General features: G+C 37.6%; 1 protein-coding gene across 2 annotated transcripts; it reads right to left on the bottom strand.

Moving 5' to 3' along the window:
• Positions 1–794: 794 nt before the first annotated feature.
• LOC121407413 lies at positions 795–22,859 on the bottom strand. Of its 2 annotated transcripts, none has more exons than XM_041598477.1 (2): positions 21,794–22,859; positions 795–3,201 (listed from the first exon to the last, which is right to left on the bottom strand). In XM_041598477.1, the coding sequence occupies exon 2, from the start codon at positions 2,422–2,424 to the stop codon at positions 1,579–1,581; it is 846 nt and encodes a 281-aa protein (XP_041454411.1). In that variant the 5' UTR covers positions 2,425–3,201; positions 21,794–22,859; the 3' UTR covers positions 795–1,578. The 2 variants fall into 2 exon arrangements, with proteins under 2 accessions (XP_041454411.1, XP_041454410.1); XM_041598476.1 differs by lacking the exon at positions 21,794–22,859 and adding an exon at positions 12,209–12,508.
• Positions 22,860–24,654: the final 1,795 nt, after the last annotated feature.

The following is a 24,654-nucleotide window of genomic DNA, read 5'->3' as shown; positions in this document are numbered from 1 at the left end:
CGACTGGTGATCCTTTCTCATGGTAAATTATATTCACCATTAATGTTCATTGGTGATTATTTAGCACGTAAGAAAGGTTCACCAGTCGTTCTTAAAGTCGCTCTTAACTTACGAACAGCTTTATGAAACGGCCCCCTGGAGATAATGTAAAAATAGATGCAAATTATAACTCTTCATGGATCTGTCCAGAATTAATCGAATGTAAGTGAATGTGTCTCCCACACAGAATATTGCTCCAGATTGATAAACTAATGGTAATCATTATCAAAATTGATCGGCTAAAATGTAACAGACGCTTTTCTTGACTTTGACGAGTTCCCTCCGTCAGGTGTCAATGAAAACCAATCCGTTTGTTTTATACTGATCATTATGTTTAAGTCAGAGTTGAGTAAGACATTCGGGAATGTCATCCGACTTATTCATAATGTATTATCTGATTTCCTTTTTAACACTATTTTGTAAGAGATTAATATAATACAGTATATGAAAACAATTAAGACATTCATAAGTCATAACACATAACATGATAAACCAAGTCAAGCATGGCAAGGCAATGACTTGAGAAGACAATGAGAATGATATAGACGCTTGTTTGATGACTACAGTATACATCTGACATTGCTGGGTGCGTTTTGATATGCATGACATTGGAAGATGAGAACCCAAAGTGGTCCGTCTTTAAACAGACTGGAATCCAATTACACTCGATGATGATACTCCACTGGAAGGACGAAAACCTCTGAACAAAGCCCATTAGTATATTCCATGACTAACATAATTGCACATTCACTCTACAGACAGTCATGACAATACGACACAGAAGGGCGCCCATCAGGACATTTGATTACTCATGCTATCTTGCGGACACTCATCAATGCTGGATGTCGAGTAAGGTTATGTCGGTCGACCATTTCTTTTCTTTGATTAGAATTTCATTAAATGCGGAGACGTATTTATATTTCAGAAACTGCAGTTCGTGCTTACCAAAGATCTTATGATGGTGGCGGCATCGGGAGCCGCAGTAAAAAACTATATTGAATTGAAAAAAAATCGTCTGCTAGCTGACATTAGTGATATCATGGTGTAATTCACTGATTAGATAGCGCTTCGTCTAAATCCTCCCAGATTATGTAAATCCGAACGTCTCCAATAATCGCGTTTGGATGTAATGAAGATGACAAGAAAATTTAATTCCATGGATACGTCTTTTTCAATCTCTCTATAAGCACCTTAAATCCATCCATATAGCATCATTCATAACGACGATATCTTGCGAAAACAAAAGCAAAATATATATCTAGTAAACTGTGAATATTTCTCGTAATGGAGTAATACATATTATTTACAAAGTTAAACCAACATAATCGATTAAAATCAATAAGCCCTAAATCGTTTACAGACAACATCTTTAGAAACGAATTTGATCATTCAGCCATACCCCTTGGTAGACTTGATATAAAATATATAAATGAATTGATTTTAATAGCACAAGGTTGAAGAGTTTCCTATTCTAGAAGTACTTGAGTTATGACACGAATATTCATATTCCCGCGATCATGTCAGAATAGAAATGTTTGGTCAGTAATGGACTTCAGTCACACTGATTGGAGGAGGTGCATGGGCACCACCTTCGCACCTGAAGCCAGAGCGGCTTCCTGCTCCAGGCAAGGCAGCATTTCGCCCATCAGCACCTTCCTCAACCACTTTCTTCCGGGTGTCAAGTAGTTCAAAGCGAGCTGCAATGTCATTGAGAGTGGCCGTAGCCAGGCTGTTTCGCCTTGGTTGCGGAAAGAAGCCTTCCGTCGTGTAGAGGATATTGGCTTGAAGTCCTTTGAGGTGATGGTCAGGTTCGGACCGCCGACGTCTTTGGAGTCTCACCGCCAGGTCTTCTTCCGGTGTGACACCAACCGATGGATGAGCCACTTTCGAACAAAGCCGTGGCGAGCGAGGAGGAGGCGAGTCGCCACATCTTGCCGGGGATAGCGACGCCTCCCGTCGATTTGGTAGCGGCATAACCGTGGGAGTACTGTTCCTTCGACCTGCTCCAAAAAGACCTTCTTGAATGGGCTCTAATAAGGTCGGTGCTGAACTCCGTCGAGATCTCCTGCCATGGCTCGATGGCGGATGCAAGTGAGGGCTTCTTGTTTCATGTTCGCTGCCATCTCTAACTCCTACATCTCCTCCCTGTACTTCCTCTTCCCTTAGTTCTGGCAAATCACACATATGGTAGCTGGAATGATCACGACTGCCCTGTCTTTGTATAGGCATTACGTCCGACAGTACGCGACGTCGAGAGTTCGGCGATGTGCGGGATCTTTCCACAACTCCTTCGCGTTTCGACTCGTTAGCCGATCCATCGAGATGGATATCAATATCATTAACATGAGTACTCTCCTCGGGCAATGAAAAGCTTCTTTTATCCATGCTTTCAATTTCGTACGTACTCTTTCGTCGAGTCTCCAATCAGGCCGAACAAGGGATTGTACAAACTCCACGTTCCTGAGAATAAACCATCCCCGTCAGCGCAAACTGGCTGGTGGAAGAGAAGGAAGAGGAAGAAGAAAAAGGTCGATATTAACCCAGCGTTACGGTCGGACGGCTAGATTACATCAATTTCTCTCAATATAGCTCGCGTTAGATCTCCGAGGGATGTACCGCTGAGAAATAGCCGGACGAATTAGAACCAACATTTACGCGAGGGGCGCGCTCCGTAGGAGAAAGAATTGAGAGAATGATGTATGGTGTGGAGATAAACAGGTAATCTGGCATGACTGAGACCCGCTTGATTGCTTGATTGGTGGTCGTGAGGTGAAAGGCGTTAGCCTCGACGGGAGTCCGCGTTATTCTACCATGCGCCCCTCCTTGTTTACGCCAGCGTGCCCCCACAAGAAACAAATTACACTAAGAGCTACCCGCTAGGGCGAGGGCTGGCGCTCTAGACTCTTTTTTTTTCTTGTAATATCACGTCTGAGAGGTCGGACAAGAAGGAATAGGAAGGTGTTTCTTATTCATGAGGATTATCAACGGCCGTCTGCTATACAGTCTGATGCTGCTTGACCCAAGATGGCGAATTATAGCTCGTCATCCTTATTCTTTTACGTCTACAAAGTGCTTGCGGGCACCTTCTATACAGCTGGTACTGTGTAGGCGTTGAGAGATAGAGAGGCGTTGGAGAGATGCTAATGGACTTCAGCTGTTAACCTGAGAAGGATGCAAAAGAAAGAAAGAGAAAAATGTGACAAAGTATTTCACAATCTATCATGGACTGAGGAAAATATATCTGTAACAAATAAAATATTTGATTGATTGATATTAATACAACAGCCAAAGGGTAGCAGCCTCATTTTGGGGTTGACCCGTTGCAGTGTCAGTAGAGCGATGGCAATCAAAGACAAATAAATTATATAACATTTGTCAATCACAAAGTGCAACTACTCCACGATATTCAGCCCACAGATCCGACGACTGACGAGGGGGCTGGGAATGATATTTAAAGAGGGGGTACCGGCTTGATAAAAATGAGTTTGACAAGCCAAAAAGGGGGTTTCAGTCCCAAAGGAAGTTACTTTATTTTAAAGACCAAGCAAAAAGGGTTTTAGCTCACCCCAGCACCCCAACTTCCCAGTGCCATGACTGACTGTGTACTTGAATTGAATAATTTTACTCGATGGAGCTAACAATTCAAATAATTACTGACACGAATGCTTTTCAATATAATCACACTTTACGTACGTAATAATTTTCAGCCCTTAAAATGCGGGTTTTATAAGTAAATTTTTGTTTAACATTCAGAATGTATAAAGATTTGGTTCACTGTCACAACTTTGTTCAACGTTTCAGAGGAAAATGACGTGTTAAAATTGCAAAGAAAAATTCTATAGTGTCACGCATATTTTTTGTTGTTTAGGACTCATATTATGATGTCATTTCTAAAGCATGGTTTATACTTCAGATTAATGAAGATCATCGACCTGAAACCGCAATGATATATGCACTATTAGATTATTTTTTCCAAGTAATTTGTCAACTTAAAATGTGGAGTATCTTCATCATTATCAATTTCAATCAGCATTTCGCTTGTCCGAAGGGTATTTGACTCTAGTGCCATTATGACAATACCTCCCTGCTCTAATTACTGTCATTCCAGCAGTTTATGATTAAAACCACTACAGGGTTTAACCAAGTTGTTGGATTCTCCAATAGTACAGATTTGTGAGTACTGAATGTAAAATGGATTTATACATTAGAAGGCGATACCACAACATTTATGATACTAGAGATAAGATGGTACGTCTTGATCTAGAGTAGATATTAAACTATACTTTCCAAATAATTACAATTTTAGAGGGCGATTTCGCAAAATGTATCCAAGTTACGAACGACTTGTGCCACATGAGATACAGAACTGGAATCCAAATGAGAATTTTCATTGGCATCCCAAAACGTTCTCAGTCGTGCGTAAAGCCGTGCTGAACTTACAGACATGCTATATGGTTCAGCTTGAGTCTTAGTTTAAGTTCAAGCAGGAATAGTGCCACAGGGGGCGACCCTTTAAGATTTTCCAAGTAATGAAAAGGGGAAGACACGAGAAAGCAGAAATTAAAAGAATGGAACAGAGGGAAAGAGGAGTAAAAAAACAGAGCAGTGTGGCGTGTAAACCTACGGTATTAATACATTGGCATGTGAATACAGTGATGTTCGGAAAATGGCGTCATTTTTGCCATTTGGCAAAGGCTATTTCGCCCCTAATCAACCTTGCTGGAAATATCAGTGTCAAAAGTGTGGAACGCAATATGAAAAAGATTTTACACTATTCAATTTAAGTATTTAACAGTGTGAATCACATATCCACATAGTATACTACAGTATGAACATACTGTGAACACACTATGTGCATTGCCTTCTTTCCATCAGGCAAAATACCTTGCCATCAAAGGCCCGTTTCATAGAGAACTTGCAACTGTTGTAACTTTGCCATTATCATGATTATGGCAACTACCATGGAAACTTTGATCATGATTGGCTGCTGAGCCCTGTTACCATGGTAGTTGCCATTATGACAAAGTTACAACAGTTGCAAGTCATTTATGAAACGCGCCAATGTGTTGGTGTAAGCTCATAAAAAGGTTACAAGTGTTAGTTCAGGTGTAAGTAATATGTTCTACACATTCTACGTGTACTGTATTTCGATTCTCCAATGCCCCAGTTACCGCGAACTACACAATATCTTAACAAGACCTTATAAATGGCGGCATTTAGTTATAAATTTCTCAATGACATCATCATAAAATTTCGGAAATCGTGTTTAAGGCTGGATTTTCTTTTTTACGTTATTTTGCATTGCACATAAATATTAATAAAACAACCATTTAAATTTCATTATAGCATTTGCAGCCACAAAGTACCGAGCATCTCTACTAAGAATATGCTATTTGACTAACACGAACCGCTTGATTAACAGAAGACGAAATAACAAAGGTATCTCGGGTGTGGGGGAAAGCAAATATGTGGATATTTCTCCTCATGAAATAAAATAATAATTCGACGAAATAAGAGCCGCAATAGAATGTTTATTGCAAGAAACTTTCGTTGGCATGCGATGCTTCAACAAATATTCTGTCTGGATCACATGACAATTTATTAATTCCATCCGCTGTTGAGCCACCTACGAATGTATACGAAAGGGAAATGTCAACATTTATATTAACTACATGCAGTTTAATGAAATGTAGATTTGCCGGATTTGTAACACAATGACAGCGTTTTGATTGCTATACCTTCCGGTCACAATGGCTGCGGTCACAACTGCTTTATTTCTAGATTATTCTAACGTGTCTATAGAGGAATCAATTTAAAACCAAATATAAAGGATTCGATTACTAGTTTCATGAAAACATGGACTTTCTACAGTAGTAGGTCCATGATGAAAATATAGTATTGGTGGTGGTTTAAAGCTTGTGTATAGTTTTGGTAAATCCACCAAAATGCACCTATCACTATTCCAATTCATTGCTAGCTAATATGAATGGATATGCCCTATAACAGTTATGATGTGGAGGATATGAAATGAAAATGTGTTTTACAGGATAAATTTTGCGATTTTACATGGAAATTTAACTTGATCGGGTGACCCGATCAAATTAAAATATCTGTGTGTTTTTGTCTTTCAATTAAATCCTATTCCAAATCATGGAATGGGCTGAAACTTTCAAGATATGTTCTTTGTCTGTAACTTTTGGATATCTAATCACTAAATTTATAAGATAAGTGCTTAAATGCCCATTTTTTTAATTTTAAATTTAAAACAAGCATCGCCGAGAGAGGGCGCTATATATCCAAGATTTGAATATTTGAAATTTTCTCAGAGAAGGGCAGTTGGAAAAATATCTAACGGTCTCTACGCTTCAGTAAGACTGTCATATTTATATAATATTGGATGGCCTTGAGGTTAATACAAGGAAATATTGGACGAGCTTTGCATAAATATTGGACGAGTCGAAGACGAGTCCAATATTTTGCAAAGCGAGTCCTATATTTCCTTGTATTGACCGAAAAATGGGACATCCAGTATTATGATTATTATTCATACAGAGAATTTTAGCAAATAATTTTTAACTTACCCTCCCGCCCTGAGACTCTGACTCTGCTGTATGATGGGGGGACCTAAAGCTACGCACTTTGTTTTCAAACAATAAAAACTGTCCCAATTTTAATATTTCAACAAATAATATTTCACTAATTTGTGGCAAACATTCTAAAGATCATTAACCAAGTAGAAAATATCACAAAACTCACTAATACGAAAATCCCGTCGTGTTTTTCGAAAACCTCTTAATTTCGCCGCCCGATGTAGAAGGGGTCCTAAAGCTACGCACTCGATTTATCATGCAAAAAAATAGTATTTCCTGTGCCTCAATTTCTAAAATATATTCAAATTATTATAGGATAAAATGAAATTAAAGCGAATATAACTCCAAACTTCCTAACAGTTGTTGGTTTTCTCTGCATTTAAAGATTTACTGCAGCCTCTGTAGAAAAAATTTAATAGGAATTGTTCATCACTCTGCAGTCACAGTTCCACACACAGTGCGCATTTGCCATTGAAAACTGCATGCGCGCGCGATGAGTGGTGCGTACACTTCGGGAATTCCCCTTCTAGTCGTCCAATATTTACAATATTGTGTCACCTCGGAAAAAAATATTAGGCGAGTTCAACAAACTTTTTAAGTGGGTCGAGTGCACCAACAAAATAACACTTGTATTTGGGCTCTAAAATTGTCTGTATGAATAATAAGTATATAATATTGGATGGCCTTGAGGTTAATACAAGGAAATATTGGACGAGCTTTGCATAAATATTGGACGAGTCGAAGACGAGTCCAATATTTTGCAAAGCGAGTCCTATATTTCCTTCTATTGACCGAAAAATGGGACATCCAGTATTATGATTATTATTCATACAGAGAATTTTAGCAAATAATTTTTAACTTACCCTCCCGCTCTGAGACTCTGACTCTGCTGTATGATCATGATGATGGGGGGACCTAAAGCTACGCACTTTGTTTTCAAATAATAAAAACTGTCCCAATTTTAAAGTTCAACTAATTATATTTCTTAATTTGTGGCAAACATTCTAAAGATCATTAACCAAGTAGAAAATATCACAAAACTCACTAATACGAAAATCCCGTCGTGTTTTTCGAAAACCTCTTAATTTCGCCGCCCGATGTAGAAGGGGTCCTAAAGCTACGCACTCGATTTATCATGCAAAAAAATAGTATTTCCTGTGCCTCAATTTCTAAAATATATTCAAATTATTATAGGATAAAATGAAATTAAAGCGAATATAACTCCAAACTTCCTAACAGTTGTTGGTTTTCTCTGCATTTAAAGATTTACTGCAGCCTCTGTAGAAAAAATTTAATAGGAATTGTTCATCACTCTGCAGCGCAGTCACAGTTCCACACACAGTGCGCATTTGCCATTGAAAACTGCATGCGCGCGCGATGAGTGGTGCGTACACTTCGGGAATTCCCCTTCTAGTCGTCCAATATTTTCAATATTGTGTCACCTCGGAAAAAAATATTAGGCGAGTTCAACAAACTTTTTAAGTGGGTCGAGTGCACCAACAAAATAACACTTGTATTTGGGCTCTAAAATTGTCTGTATGAATAATAATAGATGATATTCGATTATCAATCACATTATTGACCCTTTACCAAAGCTATACACAGGCTTTAAAGTGATTCTTGTCTAAGACTAAGAGCAAGGTCGCACTCTCTCTCTTTAGTTATTCTCATTTCATTCTCTTTCTCCTGAGCTCTATAGACACTGTCGGGGATAAAAAAAAAGCATTAATAATTGTTACGTCTAACATTTCATCGCTCTGCTCTAGCACTGTTACGATTGTTTATTTATTTTAACAATTATTTATTTATTTATCATTATTCATTTATTTTGTAAGGTTTCAAGACTATAAAGAGAAGTAATGAGACTGGATTATCTTGCCATTCAAATCGTTAACACTCTTCCGCCGCATACGAACTCCCACCCATACAATATCCACGTGGCGCGAAATTTGGAGAGCTATTCCAAATATGCATTACGTGTTCACAATATTGAAAGAACATCATCACCTCAAACACTCTTGTGTTGACATAAAATTCAATTTAGATCCGTATCTGCATCATGATTTACACTCATGCAGTGGTATATCACACAACGTCTAAGGCTCGATTTGCACTCTCTTCCTAGTTGGTACGCCAGTGTCCTTTTTTGTTGTGTGTATGTGTGTGTGTTTTTTTTTTTGCTTTGCTTTGTTGTTGCTGTCGTTATTTTTGCTATTTATCTTAATAATCTCTACTTTTTGCCCAAATATGAATGTGGACCCACTGGCGTTCCATAAAACCGTTTTCAAGTTGCAGACGATTACGCTCAACTGGAGACGGTTTTGTGCTAAATGGGATACATAAAAATTTGTTGGTTGTTGATCTCATTATACTCCTGATCAAATTTTGACAGACAAATTATGTTGCATTCCGAGGCTTGATAAAATGGGGGATTTTAATATACGAATGCCAAATCATTTCTACATTGGCTCGTTTGGGTGATAATTTATTTTAAGATTCAGAGTATAAATTATTATAATTATAATAAAGTAATTTCCAGGTCGTTCTTACATTTTTGCTTAGCTTTATCAAATACCCCAAAGGCATATGTCGCTCCAGCCTGAACCCCCCCCCCCCCCTCCATCTCCCCATACTCAACTGCGTTCATCTATATATAGCGTGTATCTACACGCTAGGAGCAGGTGGTCTCTCTAACAGAATTTCGAAACACTTTTTGTTTTATTCTCTCAGACGTTATGAATTAATAATTAGACAGGTGCTATCGATTGGATTTAATACTAGCAGCCTATCAGTGTAGCTTACCCGGGATACATTCTAATATCGTAAATTGGTATGCAATGTATTTATATTAATTGAATTTGTCATCTGCTATCATACTGTCATATACATGCTGGGAGTGTATCGTGACTTTCATTAATTGAAATCCGACATTGATTGCGTACGACTTAGGAATTAGACTTTGATATGAATGCAGTATCAAGTAGTAGCAAAAAGTGAATAATATTGTTGGTATAAATTGCCGATTGGTCTACACCCACTTCGTCTACTAACAGGTTCATGACATCCATATTGTAGAGGTTTAGGAGATCGATACCGAGATGGATTTATCGTGCTTTTGACAATGAGTGGTAAATCGTCCCTTGGTCTACATCCGTTTTGTCTAATTTTTAATTCTTATCCCACAAGTTCTAAACCTGCTTCGTCGACAATAATTCGTTTACTAACCATGACGTGGTTTAATTGACATTTTCTAAGCCGTTTATTTTGTCTAAATTCTACGTGGTCTAACACCAGTTTGTTATTAATATGAGATTTTTTACCATTTCTATTTAATTTGACAATGCAAGAAGAAATGGATCAAGTAAAATAAGATATATTAGACTAATGGGAATTACACTACGTGGGTATTTTACTAAGTGAAATGTGGATAAAACGGCAATTAGACCAAAATGAAAATGTAGCAAAGTTTAGCCAGAGTGGTCTAATATCTGAAAAAGTAAACCAAATGCTTAAAGACCTAGTGAAAATATGAAGAATATTATGCTCCGAATTAGTACAACACACGATGATATTCACGAGATGAAATGGTCAGCGGCGTGGAGGATAATAGTCACATTGGACTAGTCTTGGTAATTTCTGATTGTTGCACACAGGCCAACTTAAAAAAAGTTTTGAGAGTGTGTAAGTATAGACAAATCATAAATAAAATATAATACCTATTTTCAGAACGGGTGGTGGCTATTTTAACGAAAAGAAAGTAGGTCGAGATGTTTAAAGGGTCATAGAAATTAATTTTTTTAGAGGCATAAAATCGATATAATTCTAAAAAATTTGACGAAATCCAAAATCTAAAGTAGATATCAACCCCTTGTTTTATCATTTCATGAAATGACAATTTTGACCTGTGTTTTTTTATAATCTCTCTTTTTAATGTTTTCTCTTGCGGATAGGAAGGTTTTGGGCAAATGTGTCCATTTAACCACTAAATCCATGTCTATATACAGAGAATCTAAATTGGAACTATTTTTTGCGAATTCGAATGATGCTGTGGGAGGACATAATATTAATATGTCGAATTAATATTAATATGTCGAATTTTGCTTCTGTATAGACACGGCCTATGCCGGCATACACACCGTTTTACCCTCCGCCAGTTTTAAAATAGAGCGTGTTTAGATATAAGAAATCTCTCCGATCAGCCAACATGAACGTGGAATTAGACCATATTGGCTGGTTCGATAGGTACCTATAAAATGACACGCTCCACGATGCCGTTACCCCCACCCCACCCCCTAATAATAATAATAATAAAAATCTCAAACGATCTACAACAATGTATTTTGAATCATCACTTCTAACGTCATAAAATACTGTTTGCATTGTACAAAAGAAGAACAAAAATCATTTCCAAATAGCAACAGCTGTTACCGTGTACAATAATAGTCTTTGGTTTCGATTACTCATGGATATTGACACTATGATGAAGAACCCTGTGAGAAATTAAATATTAGCCAACTTGAAGTGAGCTGCCTTATTTTTTCCCCACATACCTTCTATTTTTTATGTAAAAAATCATCTTTCGCAAATTACAATAAAATTACATCATATTGATTTATTTTCAAAATGAAATTATTCTATATTAAGTAAAGTGATAGATTAAGGTGTTAATGCCACTAGAAAAGTCAATATATATGGGAAAATGTAGTTTATTCATCAAGGGCAGACCAACTATATTGTGCTGATAGATATCATTCTACATTACTTACAAACCACGATTTCCATTTATTGCATTATAAAGTTTCCTTTAAAGGATATTGATCAGTAACATGATTAAAGCAATATATATAGAACACTCAGGGTCATATCGTGAACTGGTGCATTTTATTTCAAAATGCACTCTCAAAAATATAAATATATATTGTGTTGGTTATCCTATGAACCTACCAACTGTTAGTTGAAAGAAAACTTAAACTATTAAAATGAATGGAGATTTTTATCAACCGTTTTATTAAAGTTTACTGACCCGGTATAATAGGTTGGTTAGAAGATTTTTCATGTTTTCAAATTTCATATTTCAAACAATGCTGTCAAAAAGTCTGTTATGTTCCAACTTTGCAAGCGAGACCCTGGTTTCATACTTCAATGGCAAAAAAGTACCTTTTGATAAAAGATGTTTTAAATGGACATTAAATGAATTTGGCTAACTGTATGATAGAGTCCTCCGATTGCATTAAACTCAGGGGGCAAATTAAATTGGCGATATGTGGTCACTCCCTAACACATTGCAATGAGCCCATGTCTTGTAATGACAAAAAAAACAATTACATATAATAAAACTTTTCATACCATGCGCTTAGATGTGTTATAAGGATAGGTCGGTTACAATATCCACTGGTTCCTTGCACCACAAGAGCCTCATCCCCTGCCACCCACATCCCCCGGCGCCATCTGTTAAGAAGAGTCGCTCCGTTCTAATATGCCTCCTTAAACATGTTTAAATCAATATCATATACTTTGTCTCTACTGGCTGATAGACGTAAAACTATGGATGATTTGTAAAAAAAAAAAAAAGCACTCACCTTTGGGTAGCATTAGTAGTCAGTAATAACAGTCTCATATCATTAAGCTGACCAGAATACATTATAACACGCTGTATTTATGCTAGGCCTACGGGTAAATTCTGGTGCCATTTTCCCGTCAGATACAAGTGGCACGCATGCACAGATCCATGTATGCACTGGAATCCCTAACCGGGTACACACCAATGTATACAGTCTGGGGGCATTATGTTATTTCTTTTGTGTGATTAATTTGATTGGTTGTCGGGACCGGTAAAGCATTCCACTCCAATATGGCTAACTCCGAATTGAAAATGTCAGATGCCTGCAAATGTCAACAAAGTTGTTACACGGGTAAAAACTATGTGACTGTTTCTCAAGCGGTCCCGGTGGGATATTTTTAGATAGTCACGAATGAGGGGATGAATGAAGAGAAGGATGGGGAGAGGTGAAGGGGATGAAGGGAGGGAGGGAGGCACTAGCGTACCTACGGGGAGAGGGCAGGGGGCAGACTGCCCCCCCCCCACGAGTCACAACCCTAGCAAGGGACCTATCTCCCCCCCCCCCCTGACGAGAAATTGAAGACCTTTTTTTTTTTACTTGTCAATTTTTTTGCCCCCCCCCCGTGGAAAATCCTAGATACGCCACTGGAGGGAGGGAGGCAGGCAGGAAGGGAGGGAGGAGGCAGGGAGGGAGGGGAGATGGATGGGATGTGGAAGAGTGGAGATGGGGAGAAGGAACCAGTAAAAGGGGAGAAAAGGAGAAAAGGGCAGGCGGAGATTGATGGGATGAGGAAGAGGGGATGAGGCGAAAAGTAACGAGGAGAGAGGACGAAGGGAAAGAAAACCAAATAGATTTAAATCGATTAGTAGAAATTGGGCGACCAACCAAAAACATGTATGCTTTCAAAACATAAATTAACATTGATATATAATTTTTTCTGAATGCTGATGCTTATTATTTTTAATTCATGAACTTCTCAACAACTGACGTTATCACCAGCCACAAACACACACAAAGGGTTTGGCGGTATACATGGGCTGCGGAACGGTTTTTAAAGAGGGAGAGGGGCTTAGCCGAAGGGGCGGGGGGGGGGGCTGGCAATGAAGGGAACACATATTACGTTTGGGAATAATTAATTGAAAATAAAAGTGAGGTGCAGTGAATCCCCCGCCCCCACTCCTATAATGTTCCGCAGCCCCTGGCATGCATCACGCAGTTGATGAAAGGGCTCTTACAAAAAATACAATGGTTGTATGACCTTTAAGATCAATTTCATTTCATTTGCTTATTTTTGCAATATTATTGCTCGAAATATGTCTCTAAATGTTCATTTATTGAGAATAAGCTGAAAGAGCGCGCGCACTGCTAGAAAAATAGAATCCATTCATATTGAGTCTCCATCCAGTAAGCAAACCCCCAATTATTTTCTATTCTTAGCAATGGAAACAAAATAGTAATAAATACCAACTTAAATTTGAAAACCTTTCAGGACTTAAGGGGGTTCGGATCTCAATCATGTTCACTAACGATATGAATGCAATTTGTTTTATATGTTTAAAATGATATAAAGGAACAACCTGGTATATACTTCTGCACGCTGTCCTAAATACTGAAAATAACCAAGATCATGCAGTTCTTCTAAATACCAGGTAAAATTTCAATTATGGGAATTATACAAATTATACAATAATGGTTTGTTAATAGCAGTAATCTGTCATACAATGTATGAGGGAGAAACTAAAGGCAATCAGCATGATCAGTCTGTGGTTATTATTCACGAATAATCTACCGCTAATTGGTTTCCCTGCTATGAATACACTCTGAAATTCAATTTTCGACGTTGATCGACATTTAGGGAAAATCCCCCTTTTCACTCTCTTACCCATTGTGTTGGTATTCTATCTCCTCTCTCGCTTTAGCAATTCACACACGATCAATGCCTGGAAAAGAAATCCTAAACTGGATATAATTCTGCACATAATATTCTATAATTAAGTCATTTTGTCTACACCCCCCGCACCTGCACCCTCGCATACTTGCACTTGCACTTTTATCAACATGATTAAACTTTCTCATTTGAATTTTTCTTTCCCTATCTACCTTTTTGGTAATATTCCTATTATTTTGTGCAATAAAAGATAAGTCTCTTTTATTTCACTGTTTGCCTGGTATTCCTCCCCCTTTCCTTTCGAGGCCTTTATCAATTTTAAGCTCTAATTTAAGATGGACGTCTATCACATTTCAAAATGTATCATGCCGATATATGGATATATATATATAGTATATATATTCTGCTTTTTGTTTTAATAATTTAAAAAATAAATTAATTTATCAGTTATAAATATATTTCAATTAGATTGTTAGAATGTATGCATGCATATGTTATTCATTATGTCATTTGCTTATTATTATGTTATGCTGAGAAAAAATGATTACTCTTGGATTATACTTTTGTTATTGGAATGTGGAAATAAATAAATGAAATCAAATCAAGATGATGAGGGATAACAATAGGTCGAAATTTTATTGATAAAAATTATAATTTCTAATTACATATATATCAATAAATCCTACGTAAATCGAAAACGCACCCCCTCCCCCACCCCGATTGAACAATGACACTGATGTTGGCTCCCCCAAATCAACCCCTATTGTATTTTTTCTTTTCCTATATCAGAAAATCAACAGCATTTCCTTAAATATAATGAGTACTTACCATGTTACACGCCAAGTGCATGAAAGATTAAATCAGTTATGTCAATCTGAAATGACTTTCATCACTCTCTCCGCTCGCTCGCAATTTTTAAAAAATGGTACTTGTAAGTATATTATATTCAAAGTCCCGCCCTTAATATATCTCATTAGGCGAGTGAAAGGCCCATGAAGTCCTCGAACTGTCGAATATGGACAAAACGATTACAAAGTCTAGTACAGTTTTTCTATAATCACAAAGTAAATATCCCCAAAAAAAGGAAACAGCTCCTTCCACCAAACTCTTACCCCCCCCCCCCCCCGTCTACTCCGTCTCGTAACGAGCCTCGTGCCGCTTAATATGTAAGACGAAACCAAGAGGGGTATAAATACACGGGAAATCACCTCCAATCAGAATGAACTTTTCATCGCAATGCGACAGACGATACACCAATTGGTTGTCAAAATGGAAATGAGTTTCGATATCCCTTACATCCGATGTGCATTTTAATCTGCCCCCGACCCCATCCGCCGGCCCGCTTGCTCTTTCGCCGAGAATGAAAGTTTCGGCATCGGAAATGTGTCGTGGAACAATAATATGAACAAGAGATTCCACGTGTGAAGGTCAACGGTTCGAGCAACAATGAGGTGCTGGTCTAGGGAAGCAGAACGGTTTTGATAGCCGGCGGGGGGGGGGGGGCTGCCCATCCCCCCTTATCACAATCTGATGGAAAGTTTAACGTTTTTATACACGTGTCGAAAGAAGATGATGGATTGAACCCCTCCCGTTCCCGCGGCCCGTGATAGAAAGTCACCTCCAACGAAACCCATCCTCGGTAATATAATTGTTTGTATAAAAGGAAAAAAATAATAAAAAGAATGATGACAACTTTAAAGAAACAGAAAACTTAAGTTCTGACTGTTTGAAGAATATACTTAACTGCCCAAGCTTTAACAAAGGCAATGGAAATCTCAAATGGAAAATTTAGCCATTTGTCATTTGGAAACCGGTTTTACATTTTTTTAAATCTTGTACTAGACTGTCGGGTTTTAGTGGTATTCTCCTGTGCAAATTTCTATTGGGTGGTGAGTGAGATCATAAATACACCATTGTTAAATTGTTCAAGCAGAAGACGAAGAAGAAAGAATTCATGATCTCATACTCGTGCTCAGTCTATAAACTGATTCGAAATATATAAACCAGACTACAAGCCTTCTACTATAAATAATGTCCAAGAAAAACAGCGATTAAAGGACAAGCCCACCCCAACAAAACTTGATTTGAATAAAAAGAGAAAAATACAACAAGCATAACACTGAAAATTTCATCAAAATCGGATGTAAAATAAGAAAGTTATGACATTTTAAAGTTTCATTTCACACAACAGTTATATGCACATCTCGGTCGGTATGCAAATGAGAGAACTGATGACATCACTCGCTCACTATTTCTTTTGTATTTTATTATATGAAATATTTTTATTTTCTCGTCATTGTCATGTGAAATGAAGTTTCATTCCTCCCTGAACACGTGGAATTCCATTATTTTAATATTTTGTGCTTCAGGCAAGGAGGTCCTAATCATCAAATTCGTAAAAATTGAAATATTGTATAATTCAAACAATAAAAAACAAAAGAAATAGTGAGTGACATCATCGATTGTCTCATTTGGATGTAACTGGCTCGTTCATATAACTATTTTGTTAAAAATAAGCGAAACTTTGAAATGTCATAACTTTCTTTTTACATCCAATTTTGATGAAATTTTCAGCATTGTGCTTGTCTGATTTTTTTCTATTGATTAAAATCAAAATTTTTCTGAGGTGGACTTGACCTTTAATAACATGTTCCCTGCACTAGTGATTTTGTTATGAAGTAAAGGTAGGTGTGACCCCCCCCCCCCCCCCCTGAGAGGCACAAACACATTTTTTTTGGGGGGTAATATGTCGTGAATAAACACTAAGGACCTTTTTTTTGGGGGGGGTCCGTCAATTATTTTCCTGTACGTCTCCTGAAGATTGCTCTTGATACTTCAGCCTCACCTAGGAAACCGACCAATGGTATTTCAATGGCAATATCGTATTAGCTTCAGTCTGTCATTTTCTCGCCAGTGCGGCTGGGGCTTTTATCCATTACGTCTCAAGAGGAAGAGGGGAGGAGTGAGTGTTCATTAAGCATTCAAAAAGCGGTACGCCAAAGAGTGAAAACTCCTTCAAGGGTAAAAGGATGACATAGATGCTAATGAATAGGGCCTATAACGAGTGGGCATCTACTAATAATAGAATATGGAGGAACCACGAAGAAAAAAGGGGATAAAAAATAGAAACAATATCACGAAAATGAATCGTCTCTAGTACTAACACTTCGGAAAGGAATAGTTTCCTCACCGTTTTACGATCATGAGTGATGACGTAAAGATTGAAAACGACAGGATCATTTATCAGAGGTTATGGACGTTTAAGCGCGCGATCTCGATTCAAGTCAGCAATCGGCTCCCAAATGGCGTTTTGTTCAAATGGCGTTAGGGAACACATTGAGGAGGGGGGGGGGTGGCGGTGTAGCTCCATGAATAAATAACTGTAGAGTTGATTGTTCATATATTCCTACAGGTATGTATACCGATCGACATGCATATCTTTATGTACTATATCCAAGACATATTCATGTCAAATTTACATCATACTTTACAGTATACCCACTTTTTTCCACTATTCTGCAACAGGTTCTTACACTGTAAAAAAATGAAGTGCTAATTTAGCACTTACAGTGCTTGTATAGGGACTGCATTACTAGTGCTGATTTTCTAGTTCAAATTTAAACTAGATAATTACCACTAGTATTGCAATCACTATACAAGCACTGTAAGTGCTAAATTAACACTTCATTTTTACAGTGTAGGGTTTGCTGTTAGCTATATTCTGTACCTTTTCAGAGGATAGAGTCTTACTTTTGGGGAAGGAGCGAATTGCGCATTATGTGTTGCAAACTTGCATTCCAAGCGGCAAATAGAATAATAAAAGCGCACTGTTGTACCTTTTTGTAAGTGTTCAATAGTGCACACAAAAAGGGGCTACTATTGTTGCATATTTAGGATGCAAACGTGATCTTTTTCATTAGTGTGCCCACTTCTCATTGTCCTCAGACATTTACCGTTTTATTCAAATGCACCTCTATCAGATACATGTTAGTCCCAAAACCAGTTACAAGCAATATAAAGAGGAGGAAATAAAGATACTTGCAGATGATTCCAGGATATGCGATTTATTCAGATCAGACAATCACTTCTCTGGTCTTATCATTCTGTCATGTATGTTAGGGGACATGTCGGAGACAGGCAGCGGTATAATTACAAGCTCCAAGAAACTCTATCGGCGTCCCGCATCAGTTGACATGATAATAGGTGCCATATTAAGCAACAGGTCGGGGTTAGTACTGTCCTGTTGGGGCATCTTCGGTTGCAGGTGGTGTATCCAGACCTTTTTTGCGGTTAAGGATGCACCTCCGCCCTCTAACGTGTTTTTTCCTACTTTTTTGCCCCCAGCCTTTTCCTTTCCGTAAAGATATTAGTTTTTTTTTTTGAATCAGGCTCCGAGTTGCAAAGTCTAGTCTCAATTTAGAAAAAGAGAGAATAAAACTGTGAGCGCCCAACCCTAGCTACCCCTCCTCCTTTACATACGCCTTCTAATCAAGGTGCAGCATGCGTCTACATGCATATTGAAGAGTTTAGTTGCAAAAGGGGTTAGGTCCCCTTTTTACCATTCCGAGAAAAACCATGTTTTTTTATATTCACTTACTGCAACACTCTTATGAGAAACTAAATTGTCATGATGTACTACTCTCATGTGAACATAAAATTGGGTATAAAAGAAATCTACCCGTCTTCAATTTTTTTTCTATATATTCTTTTAAAAATTATCTAAGTGAACCTAAACCCTTTTGCAACTGAACTGAAATGAATCCATTCTATTTTTATTTAAATAGGTGATTTTTCTTTGCATCTTTTATTCACGTTTTCATGTGAATTTCAAATTTTCGTTGTTTTCATCAGAACGACTAAAAATTTTGAGGATTTGAGACAGAAAACAATTAAAATTTATGAACAATGGATCTAACCCCTTTTGACAAATGAGCTCTTTAGAATTGTTTGTTTTCAAAAGGGTTTAGGTCCACTCCAAGAATTTTTTTTTTATTCTCCCATATTGCAATATTCTTATGTGAAACTAAATTTTCATGATACCCTACCATGAGAACATAAAATAGGGTATAAAAGACATCCACCTGTCTTGATATTTTTTGTAAATATAAAAAAAAACTGTGTGGACCTAACCCCTTTTGCAACTAAACTTAAATGGACCTAGCCCCTTTTGAAAAAAAAGTGATTTTTCTTTGCCATTTTATATCGCTTTTTAATGAGAATTTCAACTTTTTCTGGTATCATCATAATTATATAGCTACTAAAAATATACATTGAGACAAAAAAAATCAAATTTGATCAAAAATGGACCTGACCCCTTTTGTCAAGTGAACTATAGCGCTTAACTCACAAAAATGCATTTCTGAATAGTTATTACAGTTTATGAATCTTTTTACATATTCCTTTGAAAAATATCGCCTACATAGTGTCCTAAACACTTCAGCAATTGTGATATGAAATCACATACTAAAAAAAACACTCGTAGAAGAGAGCCTATTGAAATACCCCCACTCACGTTGGCTTATATTCGCTTGGTCTACAAGCGGTTGGTCTAATGCTAATTCGTCCAATTACCAACTCGATCATTTAGTCTACCATCAGTTCGTTCACTATCCACATGGTATAATTGCCATTTCGTCCACTCACCATTTCGTCTAGTAACCAGTTGGTCCAATAACCAATTAGTCCATGTACCATTTGGTCTATTTGGACTTTCATTGGGCGAAATGAAAATGTTTGTTAGACCACCTGGTTACGAGACAAAATGGTCATAGATGAACTGGTGATTAAAGGAAGTGATTATTGGACCGAATGAATGTTAGACGTAACGTAGTACTGATGGACGGAATGGAATTAGACGAAATGAAGGTAGACCATGTGATAAGTGGACGAGTTGGCAATATACGAACCGACAGTTTATCTACTTCTCAGTCTATGGAGTTAAGAGACAAACCTTTGAATGGTCTGAATGGCAATTGAAACAAATGGTTGTAGACGAAATTGTTGTAGACAAACAATGATTAGACTGTACGGAATGAGACCAGACAGAAAGTAAACCAAGGGGTATAGACCAAGTGGCAAATTACCATTTATCAGAGCGCGATCAATTTATATCATTATCAATCTCCCAAACTTCACAACATCAGTTCGCTTCGCGTGCTTTCATTATAATCCCCATGCGTGGAAAACAAATGACTTGGTGATCATTACTAGTACTGTATCAAGGCAAGACCAAATGTAACATGAAATTTCTATTTTCGATTTTTTTTTTTTGGGGGGGGAGGAATGGACTGGCCTATATTTAGAGAAGGTGCTAGTCCAATAAAAGAGGGGCATGCATAGCCCCCCCCCCCTTCCCCCGACATATTTTATGTCCTTTTTTGGTTTTCAGAAGTTTGTAGATGAAAGTATTTGCAGAAGAGGTATTGACAGTTGCTTTCTATCTTTTAGTCAAAATAGTGCCCACCCCCACCCCCCTTCGAGGTTAATTATGTCATAACAGGTACGCTACTGTGCCCTACGTCATTCCACACCGACATTAAATCACATGATAAGATCACATGGCCTGAAAGGATAAAAAAGTAAGACAAAGGCTTATTATTATTAGGTAATGATGGTGATTTCTATGGCAACGTAGATTCCTGTCTTATACATATCGTTATTCCAACTTGCGTCACGATGGTATTGTTTGACGAAAATGGCAGCCTCTTTGAAGGTTAGAAAGAATGAAGCGTAATGATGATAATTGATTTAGATTAAATCAATTCGATGAAAGAAATGAGGACACTGAAGGGAAAAAAGTGGGATCGCAAATGAATGAAAATGAGAGTTGAATATTATTGCAGCAGAAATAATGATTATAATTAAATCCAATTACTTAGGCCTAACGACAATCTAAAAAGAACGAAAATGTGTAATTTGTTTGAGCAATTAACATGATTAATAGACCATTAGGATAGAGTTGGTTGGATATGAGAAACAATTGCGAAATTGTCTTGGATTTAAAAAAATGTAAAGCGCCAGGCTCGGGTTTACACAGAGCGGAAAAAGAATAAAAAGGAAGATGAAATAGACGAAGAAGAAGAAGATCATTTAGAAGGCGAAGACGATGAAACAGAGGAAGAAGAAGAAGAAGAGAAAGAAGAAGAAGAAGAAGAAAAAGAAGACGAAGGAGAATGATGAGAAGGAGAAAACCATTTGGTAAACAAATTCCTCGGATTACAGAAAGCATTGGTCATGTTGGTACTTACGTTTAGTATTCAGGTTAAACAAACACGGCATTCATGTTTAATTGTTCAATTAAGATTGGATGCATTCGTCTAAGGCGATTTGAATTGGTATTGTATTGTGTATCTTTTCAATACGTGAGGAATCTACAACATCCCTTTATCAGTTTATGAATTACGGCTGAATTTGACTGAAACACAATCCAATTACAGCATTAGTGAGATAATATAAGAATAATTTAAAACTCTCCCTTCTCTCTCTTTGATCCCCCCCCCCCCTCTCTCTCTCTCTCTCTCTCATAACAATAATACACTGTAGCCAGTGTCGTAATGAGTCAAACATTTTGAGGGGCCATACATTGCGTTTGGGGCAAATTTTCTAATAGGCTGCCAGTAACCGAAGCGATCTTGGCTGTAAAAATATCGAATTATTCATTGAAACAACTCTCAGGTTTAGGCATGCATGTAAGTATGCGTAACACTCTTCCTTACCTGTGCATGTATATTCAAATACGGCGAAACGATTTCATATTCCTGGAGTACTCTTGTGTTTTGATATTAAATTATACAATATAGAATTCCACAGGGTAAGGACACTGTACTAGTAACGTCGTGTATCTGTCGAGAAGAGGCTTGCGCTCTGTCGCTCGGAAGCACTCCATTCACATCGTATTACAGCTTCCCCTTGAAAAGAAAAACAGCGTCATAAGAGCGTCATAATATCCCCCATAAAATCAAAGTGTCATGTGGTACAAATTGAGATGTCACATCACCGCGGCCTGGAGGATTTATGATTGTATTCATAGCTCGGCAAATATGATTATTAGTCCGTGTGATTTTTGATGGTCTTATCCAAAAGCACAGAGGGGGGTATAATATACGTCGCACGCTGAGAGGATGACCTTTCATAGTTCGGTGGGAATCGGGCGTGACTTATCTCCACGACCATTATGATGCGAAATTGGATATGAAAAATAATAACAATAGTAATTCAGTCTCACGAGGTCGTGTAATCGACTATTTATTTATAGTTTCCTTGAAAACCCTTCTCAATCACGAATGCCATTTCGTCACCCTCACTATAGTCTCGCCGGTGTATTTTTGTTATTCCTTCCTCGAAAAAAAACGCGAGGTGTCAAAGAAGACAAGAAACCGAATTCTCGCCTCGCTCCGCACTTGTATGTTGTCTCTTGAATGAATAATGAAAACACATCGAGGGCCGTGTGACCAGTGCGAAGGTGTGACAGCATTCCGCCGGGGTCTCATTCGAGACATGGAGGGAACACATGTATTCGTCTAGACACGAAATGAAACTCATCAAAATAAAACGTGAGATATACAGTACGTGTCTATCTGCCTCCTATACATTCATGCCGCAAGCAATAACTGCAACATCTCTCATCCGATCCATCGAGGAGAATACTAAAATATGCCGCCATTGGGGGCGGCATTCCAGTTTCAATCCCCCTTAATACGTTCACCCGTGTCGAGCGTGTCAAATGTAATTTTATACCTTACACTGCATATACTCGTGTGAGTTATTGCAAAATCAGCCAGGTTTCTACATAATGACCACTCCAGAGAACACGAGTTATTTTGACTGTTTTGGTGGGCCATTTCCTTCTATTTTTTTCAAGCAGTTAATAATAAACCCTTTTTATAGAACCTATTTTTGCAGTATGAACTGAATCATTCTAAACAATTTACAGTTTTTTTGTATACACCGTTCAGTATATTCAACAGTGCTGTTGAGTTTTAATACAGTTTCTATAGCATATGGAATTGAATAAGTAGTATATTGAAACTGGCAAGTGAAATAGTGAGGTTTCGTGAAATCTCCGGAAGATATGAAATGAGAGGAGATGTCTACCCTAACCATTTCTATATCTGTGTGCATATATACATGCAAATTGATGTACAATATGAAAAAAATAATAAATCAAGTGCCAGAAAGGGAACATTTTATTCATGTTATCGATAAAAAAAATCGGATCAGACACAAACAAAATCTTTGGGAAGCAGTGGGTAGTGCGGTGACAGATTGAAAGATAAAGAAGGAAGTTGGGAGGGAGTGGGATACTGACTAGAAGAGACTAGATGAGAAAGAAAGAGGAAGAGAGGCGTGGAGAGAAAGACATAGAAAGGATAGAGAGATGGATAGGAGAAGAGCATTGGGTAGAGGGGGGAGGGGCATTGAGGAAATGAAAATTGAAGGAAGAGAATTATCGACCGAGCTGTCCTTCAATCTGACTTGGATCGATAAGGTGAATGGATTACCTCTGCATTCTACATACTGGACTTGATTTGAAACGGTGTGTGCGGAGGAGCAAACGGAAGGAAATTAGTAATGGTGAGCTCATTTCTAGAAGCGTGAAATAAAAAAATGAAAATAATTCGAAGTAAAGATATAAACAAAAAGAGAACAACAATCTACATCACTTAATAAATCGAGGACAAGTCTAAAAATTGCTTTTCATGAAATACCCTTTGATATTGCAAGTACCATGACTGATATGACCGACATGCTGACCGGGTGTAAATACAAGAAATGTATCACCGATTACCAATACTTTATATACTTCGTTTAATATGTACACTCGTAAAATGTTGGACAACATACTGTCCACACAACAATTGGTTAAACAATGTATCCAATTCTGGGTAGTTTTCAACCAATACTGTATAGTTTTCACCAAAAGCACGTATTAATCGTTTAAAACTACCCAGACTTGGATAAAGTTTTAACCAATTGTTGTGTGGACAGTATGCTGTCCAACATTTTTAAGAGTGCACATAACTGACGACATATAATCATAATAATTACTTTCTATGTTCTAAATGACGGACATGATGGACATTCAAATGCAAGAAATAAACAGAAACTAGCTTACGTATTGAACAAAAACCTACACTCTAAAATCAGAGAGTAAAAGATATACCCAATATTGGGTAGAAAGGGAACATGCACGTTTGAAGGGTAAATTTCGAAGCAACATTGTGTAGAATTTACAAAATAGTTGGTATCTTTTTACCCAACAATCATGCATGTTCCCATTTTACCCAATATTGGTGTAGGAGAGATAATGCACCGGGCTTGATGTGACAGTAGAGTATTTTTTGTATCCAAAATATAAAATAGCAATATATCAAACACTTACAGAAACGGCGCAGTACTGCAAACTTGTATGCCGTATTTCAAAAACGCTAACCGACTGCAAAAGTGCTCTCGATTCATAAGATTGCCCTTAAGCTAGATAAAACAACCGTAGTTTAGTAGGATAACATCGCAATATCATTATTCATGTCAATCTTGGGGCTGTCCAATATTAGGTTACGACTGGATAAAAATGAAG

The sequence above is a fragment of the Lytechinus variegatus genome, chromosome 2 (genome assembly GCF_018143015.1).
Source record: "Lytechinus variegatus isolate NC3 chromosome 2, Lvar_3.0, whole genome shotgun sequence".
In the NCBI taxonomy this organism is placed as follows: Eukaryota; Metazoa; Echinodermata; class Echinoidea; order Temnopleuroida; family Toxopneustidae; genus Lytechinus; species Lytechinus variegatus.
The sequence above is the reverse complement of the archived record's forward strand: the minus strand, read 5'-3'. Positions and strand labels throughout refer to the sequence as shown.